This window comes from Sander lucioperca, chromosome 5, assembly GCF_008315115.2.
Source record: "Sander lucioperca isolate FBNREF2018 chromosome 5, SLUC_FBN_1.2, whole genome shotgun sequence".
Classification (NCBI taxonomy): Eukaryota; Metazoa; Chordata; class Actinopteri; order Perciformes; family Percidae; genus Sander; species Sander lucioperca.
Window position 1 is genome coordinate 30,981,638 of NC_050177.1, and position 8,428 is coordinate 30,990,065.

Below are 8,428 nucleotides of genomic sequence, written 5' to 3' on the forward strand. Positions count from 1 at the left end.
CATGGTGCAAAGGACCCTAGGGTGAAATTACTCCGAACCATCACTTTAATGAAGATTTTGCAGTTTGTAGACCATGTAGATTGTATTTTCTTCTACTTCTTCAAGGATCGTGTTTTCCAGGCGATATCAGCATTTGGTTTGGTGAGATATTCATTCATGTAGACGTCTGTTCCCTTCAACTTCCTTCCTTGTTTCAGTAGTGCAATTGTGTGTTTTTGGTTAACACACCTCATTATAATGGCTGGTTTGTTGCTGTTATTTCTCTGGGGCAGAGGGTGACAAGCCTCAATGGCGTTACAGTCCAATCAGATGCCCTTGGACTGTAGAAAGGCTGCTACTTGATGCTCCACGGAGTCAGAAACCGACCCGTCGGGCTCCCGATTGTGGTCAGTGATCACTGTTACTGCCTGTGCATACGACTGAGGTTCTATTTTTAGCCCCGATACAATAACATCATTCATTCTGGTGTAGGCTACTGCTCTAGATCAGCCACTCTGTTCTCTAGGAAGGCAAGTCTCTTGTCCTTCTCTTCATTTTGAAGCTGGAGAGCCTTTACTTCCGCAACCAGGTCTAAAATGGATTTTTGCTGCAGCCTGACAGTGGTAATCTCTTCAGAGAGGAAGTCAAGCGACCTCTTAATGTCGTTGATTTCCTCTATCGCTGGTTGCTTCTTCGGAGGCTTGACTTTTTCACGTCTGGTTCCAGAACGGTTTAGAATAGTTTGTTCCTTTGTTCAGACACATCAACGCGCGGTCTCGCACGTGCACTTACTCCTACATTCTGGGATAGGAGAAAAAACGCTTTGGCTTGTTTGCATTTCTTTAAACCAATCACAATCATCTCGGGCGGCGCTAAGCTCCGGACGCAACGACTTTGGCTCTGCTAAATAGTCTCAGGAAGGAAGTTGTTTAGGTGGAACATTTTCACCCCGATAGAAGAAACGCCATCTGCATGTTGACAGAGAGCACACACACACACACACACACACACACACAGGTAAGATGGAGCGAAGATACTCTAGGATAAATACAACTGAAATTATTTTTTTTTGTTTTTATAAAGGGAAAGTACCAAAAAAAGGTACCGTTGGGTACCAGAACTAAATTTCAGGTTTTGGTACCGGCACCGGTAAAATTGTGAACGCTAACCAACCCTAGCCACATATAATATAAAATTAAGTTACCTGTTCACACAATAAGGTAAAATGAGCTATTTAAATGAGCTGCATACATGGCTAAATGTAATTTGCTCTCACCAGTGTATCACCCTGTGTAACATTACTTCACCCACAGCAATCCTGCCACAATCAGTCCCAAAACATCCCAGTTAGATATAAAATGGCATAACGTTAAACATATTCTTTGTAAATCTTTACAATTATTCCCAGAAAGAACCAACCAGGCCTGCCTTGTTGCACGATCAAAACATTGTTCTAAACTTGCCATTTTCAGCGTGTAGCTTGCTAACTCAAAGTTTGTTTTTGTTTTCCAAAACAAACTGAGTTTTGCAAGGTGAGGAACATCTGGCAATTTTCTGGTGAATGAACTGTCGTTGGTTGAGGCTACTGTGCATGTAGCTTGTAGCTCCAGTTAATGACTTTTGTGGCTTACATTTTAGTAGTTATTTCAGTTGTAACGCAGGAGATACTTCACACTCTGAAGTCCTATGGATTGGTCACCTCATCAGTCCTTGCATTTTCTCCATTCAAAAAGAACATTTTAATATAGTAAAACATGGTAAACTATAATTCACTCCCACCTCCCATTAGTTCTTCTAACCCTTGTATCATTATCTCTGCATGTTTTCCCCTTGGGTCTACCAAAGGAGCCCTCAGCAGACGTCAAGCTGGCGACCGGAGCAGGAAAGAAGGGCAAGAAGGCCGAGGAGGAGGAGCAGCCTGCAGCACCTCCTGCAGCTGCAGCAGTGAAGGAGGAGGAAGTGGAGGAGGAGGAGCAGCCTGCAGCACCTCCTGCAGCTGCAGCAGTGAAGGAGGAGGAAGAGGAGGAGGAGGAGCAGCCTGCAGCACCTCCTGCAGCACCAGCAGTGAAGGAGGAAGAGGAGGAGTATGTGGTGGAGAAGGTTTTGGACTGCAGAGTGGTTAAGGGAAGAGTAGAGTTTCTGCTGAAATGGAAGGGGTTCTCAGAGTAAGTATGAGTCTATAATATTAATACTTGGTGTTCTTGGTCCTGAATAAATATATATATATATATATCTCTTGTTCAATTATAAATTGCAGATAATCTACAGCATAAATTCTGGCGTTGTATCATGCCCTCATAGTTGAAGGTTTGGTATTTTGACACTAAGTTGCAGACCATCAAATAACCTTACAAAATGACAATAGAAAAAAAGGAATAATACAAATTAGCAATTAGAGTGAGAATGTATTGCCTAAAAACAAAGCCTGAGGAGATTTTCTTCTGTCTGCACTCACCTTTCCAGTGAGGATAACACATGGGAGCCGCAAGACAACCTGGACCTCGACCTTATCACAGAGTACATGCAGAAACACAAGGAGAAGGAGGAGAAGAAGGAGGAGGGCAACAGGAAAGTTGTCAGCGAGGCCTCGGGAGACTCAGAGGAGCGAGGGAGCAAGAGGAAGGAGGAGGAGGTGAGCGAAGGAAAGAGGTTACTCCAGACTGAAGAGTCCCAGAAATCTAATCTCAATATTAATGAATATTAATACAGCGCAAAAACGCGAGGAATTTAAATGATTTATTAAAAATGTAATAATAACATAACAATAATAACTTATTTCACCAGTAAATTGCTGTTAAACGACAAAAACATGAGAAAAGGGTGTTTTACAATAACTTTGAATGCACCATAACGTTTACCCGTTTCAAGTTAACGTAACATTTAGGATATATTGTGCAGCCCTAGCTACAACTGTTAATTTGTGCAAATGATTAGTAGCCTAATCCTTGAATGGTATGATTATGACGGTTTCAGTTCAGAGCAGTGGTCAGTTAATGTATATTTTTAGGCTGCTTACACATTCAGTCGGTCCGTGATCGTCTGCCACGCTTTCTCTCGCTGTTTCATTACAGCGGCCGTGTTTCTTTTTTTACAAATAATGTGTTTCACGTTATCATACTTCCACAAGAAGCTGCTGCTCACTCTGTATAAAGTATGAACAATGATTATTCTCCATTTTAGCATCTGCAGGAAATCTGCAGGGCTTAAAGTATTCCGGCGTGCGGCTGTGAGGAAAAAAAGAAAATTGGGAACTTTCATGCCGTTTATTATTTTCAAGTCTTTTTTTGACTATTTTAGAAAAATAAATACATTTAAAACGTCCACATGGGATTTCTTTTGATGTGCTGGATTTAACCAATCATCTAACTTCCACCTACCAATGAAATGAGTTCTAGTGGTAACGCGGCTAAAAAATATGGATGCAAAGTTTGTCAAACTTGGAGCATGTAGATACTGCTTTAGTTGAGAAAGGAGTTAAAAACAAATGGCGCTGGGCATGAATAGAGGACAAGAGTAAACGGGTGGAGATGGGAAGCTGTTTAGCACTTGGTGCCTCTTGTACGGCAGCAGCGGTAAGAAAGTGCTTGCTAGTCACAAAGCTTCGGTCCATGCACTCTGTCATACGAGTACGTTACCGGCAACGACGGCTACCGCTGCGACTGCTCCTTCACTGACCGACCGTGTTTGTGATACAAACAATACGTGTGTGCACGTTCATAGCGGAACATGATTTGTCATTAACGATGGCCACTGTGTAAGAGCTATCTGAAGCCCAAACTGCCTTAATAAAAAGTTGTCTGTTTGGAATCAGCATGACCGTTATTTAAACATAACGGCCTTGTCCCAGAGTTTAGACGCTATATGAAAAGCTATACAATGCAACGTTTTTAATAAATGTACATGAAGCAACTAATATCAACATGGACAAAATCATGAATGTACTAATACAAATTGTTCAAAAAAAAGTTTCAGGCTCAGGATTTTTTTTCACTTTAGAGGGGAATTCTGGCCAATTTTTACGTTAATATTGATCGCTATAGCTACGCGAGTACTTTCGAAAAACCGACCCGAATCAGTGCAGGTAACGTGGAGAGGCTGCAGCTACGTACTACAAGCGTCCCCTGAGCTAAAACGGCAGTGGTCGGGGCTAGGTTTAGAGTGCCTTTGTGCCTCTTCACAGACAGTGTTTAAATTCACCTACCCTGGTCCCTGTCTCGATCCTGCCAGTAGCTAGCTTGCCCTGCTAGCTGATAGCCGTTAGCTGCTAGCTGCCGTCCGGTGAGTGTATTCAGACAGGCTTCTGTGATAATCATCCCAATAACAATCCACGGAGCGGCGGTGGTGTGGCTATGTCCTCCAGAGGACAGGTCATGTCACGTCTTGAAGTTTATTCCCACTAAAAAAAAACGGCGGTGCGGTAGTAGCTGTTAGCTGCTAGCTGCCCTCTGGTGAGTGTGAATTTAAACACTGTCTGAGTTGAAAATGCATCTTGTTGACACGTAAGGGCCCTGTTCATGTGGCACAGACATATTAATTGCATTTTGTGTCTGTTAAGAGGCACAAAGGCACTCTAAAACTTGCCCTGACCACTGCCGTTTTAGCTCAGGGGACGTTTGTAGTACGTAGCTGCAGCCTCTCCGTGTTACATGCACTGATTCGGGTCGGGGGTTTTTTCTATCGAAAGTACTCGCGTAGCTATAGCGATCAAGATTAACGAAAAAATTGGCTGGAATTCTCCTTTAAGCCCTGAATCTGTGATCGACCTTGCGGTCATCTATCCGAATTACTTCAGCCTGACTCGACCTAGTCTCTCCTCCTCAGCCTGACTCGACCTAGTCTCTCCTCCTCAGCCTGACTCGACCTAGTCTCTCCTCCTCAGCCTGACTCGACCTAGTCTCTCCTCCTCAGCCTGGCTTTGCCGTCGTGAAACACAGACCGCCAGGATGCTCTGATCAGACTAGGTCAAGCCTCGCTTTATCGGTTATCCTGGATTTATAAGTTCTACTGTTGTGCAATACCACTTTAACAACACATTGATTTCATGTAATTCTGAGCCATTTGGTTACTTGTCAACAGTCCATTTATTTAAGCCTGGGTGATTACCTAACACTATTTAACATTTTTTAAATGAAAATCTTTTGCTATGTTTACACCTCACGTCCACGCTACTGAGGTTAGCAGAGTTTCCCATACATTGGTTCTACTTGGGTGCACCGCCCAGGTAGATAAAATCCGAATTAAATTTTCTTTCCAAACAACGGTGAATTTTTTACAGCGCAGACAGACCAGCTGCCTCCAGCCCCTCCCCCTCGCAAAGTTCTGTGCCGCATGCATGACAGCACCAACGTTGCACTTGCTCAGAGAGGCTATCGTTAGTAGTAGCATGCTGCTGGTGGTCTTGCAATGGGATTAACTGTACTAATAAAACCGTAGAAACAACAGGGCCACGCTGCTGTGAAAGCTCCCTGAACATCATTTATCAGAGTCTGTTTGTTACCCCTCTCCGCGGCAGGGTTCTCCGCTTCGTGTCTTTATAACGGAGTTAGCTAACCGGAGCTAACTGCTAATCAGAGCTAATGGTTGCTCACCGAGCCTTCAGTTCTCCGTGCCTGTATCCATTAACTGTATTCATGGACCCGAGACCGAATTAAACCCTTAATTTTATTAAATTGGCTCTAAAAGTTTTAAACTACAACTCAGAGTTGTTTGAATGACAGACATCTGCTCAGATGAGAACTTAATGAGTGCAACAGGACATGTATAGTACAGAACAGTAGGCTATGTTTAGGAACCCCAAAACACGGATTAATACACTTCAAACAATTAACAATGATCTAACAAACAAAATGAACAAGAATTTACTTTAGATATTCCTAGTCTTATGTGAGTTAACAGGAGTTAGGAGGAAACAGTGTTGAGATTAATAATAACATGTCATTTTCTGGAGTATAGTATTATGGGTATTTTATCTGCTGAACCGTCAACATTTGGCAAAAGAAAAAAACTGATTTAAAGCCCATGTTGCAGGGTTTATTTTCTAATGAATTTGCGCAATTTTCTTGTTGGTAATAAACATTTAAACTGTTACCCAACAACATCAAATACAATGGATATCACAAAACGGAATAAAATACGAAAAAGTAGTACTATTTTACAGCGGTTTGCATTGATTCTCCTTTCTCCCACAATGCATTGCATTACGTCACGTTGGGGAGACGACAGACGAAAGCCCTGTCTCTGTTCACTGTTTATGGTCTTGGTCTGTACCACTGGTGTTGAAAAATATGGCTTTTGGTCTCGACCGAGTCCATGTGTCTTTATTATGTGTATAATAATATTGGAGGGAAAGTGAAACGCAGCTTGGACGGGGATGCTGTTCGGCTTTTCACAAGTTTAGACAGCTAGCTACGCCGACGTTTGCTAACGTTAGCGCAACAGCGTTAGCCTAGACTGCTAGCTTGGTAAATATTACGACTGCCTTTGGAGTTTCCCATATCTGCGTCCACGTTGTCAACATAAGACATATGGCGTTAGTGCTCCTTTTGTACCATAATTTTATTGAATGGAACTTTAAGCTTCGCTCCTACGAGATGGGTGGGTTTTTGTTACATACAAAGCCAACTGGCTATAGTTAGCCTGTATGTATGCTAGCTGAACTAGCTAACGTTGCGTAACCAGCCAGCAACTTCGGCAATCGGCAGTAGTTTCGGTCGTAATATTTACCTAGCCGTCTAGGCTAACGCTGTTGCGCTAACGTTAGCAAAACGTTGGCGTAGCGTTAGCTAGCTGTCTAAACTTGTGAAAAGCCAAACGGCATCCCCGTCCAAGTAATAAATAAACACTAGGCAAATATGTTGTTACTGGAGCTAGTAGGCTACCATCAAAACGTGAGATATCTAATCGAAAATGTGTTTACAACGTCGGGGGATTTCACAGGTGGGACTGACTGGCATGTTAGCCCATAGCTAGCATGATGCCTTCTATTTCTAGATCTAGATAAATTACCGGTACTTATCTGAACTAACGACATGATCACTGTCACTAGATATAAAGAAAACATTGACTTTCACTCGGTGCTATTCACTGACAGTAAAAACTCCTCTTCCATCTCTTCCTCATCCCAGTCAGTCACCATAGTTCTAGTACTAGGCTGAGGCACGTCTCCCCAATGTGACGTCATCACCGAATTGCGTTTAAAAAACCCACTAAACGACTAAAACGGCGAAAACTGGCCTTTAACACTATTTGGAGACATTTTTAACAATGATATACATATGTTGAGTGCTTTATGTACCCATTAATCAACAGTGGTGGTTAACCTGCAACATGGGCTTTAATTGTCAGAGCACATCATGGCTACACTTTTTCGTCATTTGTTTCAAATTTAACGAGCAATTTGTTGTTTTTTAGCAAAATACTGAAGGCAGTAGAAGTGAGTAGGCTACATTTTAATATCTGTTTATTTATCACAAGTTATATCATTATCGCGATATTCAACAACGTCAACAAATTATTGTATTTCATTATCGCGGCATATCGCATATTTTTCTCATATCGTGCAGCCCTAATAACTACTCTGAAATTGTGTCGGATGCCGCATAGTGTAAAAAAAATATTTTCATCTATATCTGTGTCATCTTTTATTCTAATTTGTTTAATATGTAAATAGTTTTTTCTTTCTAAATGATCTGATAATGTTGTGTAGTCATTGTTTTCACCTTCTTTTGACTAGTTTATAACTGACCCATTATTACTAAACCTAGCCATCACGCACCGCTCCGTCACATCCTGTGCCACACACCACCACCAGTAAATTCTCAACCTGTGGGAAACACTGAGAAGAGCCCGATGGCTTCCATAGTAACATGTCTACAACCAGAAGAACTTTACCTTTATTTTGACATCAAATTAATGTATGTATTTCAAAAGGCTTGAATGGGATTTAAAGGATGAAAAATACCCAGAATGTATGAAAGGTTTGTGTTATTTTAAAGTTACCATGGAATTTCTAACTGAAAGTAAAACTGAAGAGAGTGACCAAATGTTTTAGTTTTTAAATTGTCAATCATTTGAACGGGGAAACTTGCCTGAAAAATGTAGAATATTTCTGAACTTATTAAAGTTATGAAAAATACATTTGCTTCCATAATAACATGTCTGCAACCGGCACATTCTAAACTTCATTTTGTCATAAATTATTGTATGAAGAGTGAAAATTGTGAGTGAGAGCAAGTCCAGGGTTTAAGATGGTTGTTCACTAACTCTCTTTCTCTCTGTTTGTCTGTTGCTATAGAAACGGAGAGGAGGAGCGGGACCCAAACGTCAACACTGTGACAAATCCTTCACAACATCTGGATATTTAAAGATTCATCAGAGAGTTCACACTGGAGACAATCTACACAGCTGTGATCAATGTGGGGCAGCTTTCACACTACAGAGTAACCTAAAA

At 41.6% G+C, this 8,428-nt stretch overlaps 3 protein-coding genes across 3 annotated transcripts in view; 2 read left to right on the forward strand and 1 right to left on the reverse strand.

Moving 5' to 3' along the window:
* The window catches only part of LOC116034155 (receptor-interacting serine/threonine-protein kinase 3-like), a 412,721-nt gene that overhangs the window by 216,119 nt on the left and 188,174 nt on the right, over positions 1–8,428 (reverse strand). The window lies entirely within an intron of this gene.
* LOC116054942 (NACHT, LRR and PYD domains-containing protein 5-like) overlaps positions 1–8,428 on the forward strand; it is a 179,421-nt gene that overhangs the window by 33,876 nt on the left and 137,117 nt on the right. The gene's annotated exons all lie outside the window — the stretch shown is intronic.
* The window catches only part of LOC116054946 (zinc finger protein 239-like), a 59,124-nt gene that overhangs the window by 4,021 nt on the left and 46,675 nt on the right, over positions 1–8,428 (forward strand). Inside the window, exons 2-4 of the mRNA XM_036001630.1 lie at positions 1,825–1,938; positions 2,008–2,144; positions 2,443–2,611. Of these exons, the coding sequence (XP_035857523.1) occupies positions 1,825–1,938; positions 2,008–2,144; positions 2,443–2,611 (420 nt within the window). The remainder of the gene's footprint in view (positions 1–1,824; positions 1,939–2,007; positions 2,145–2,442; positions 2,612–8,428) is intronic.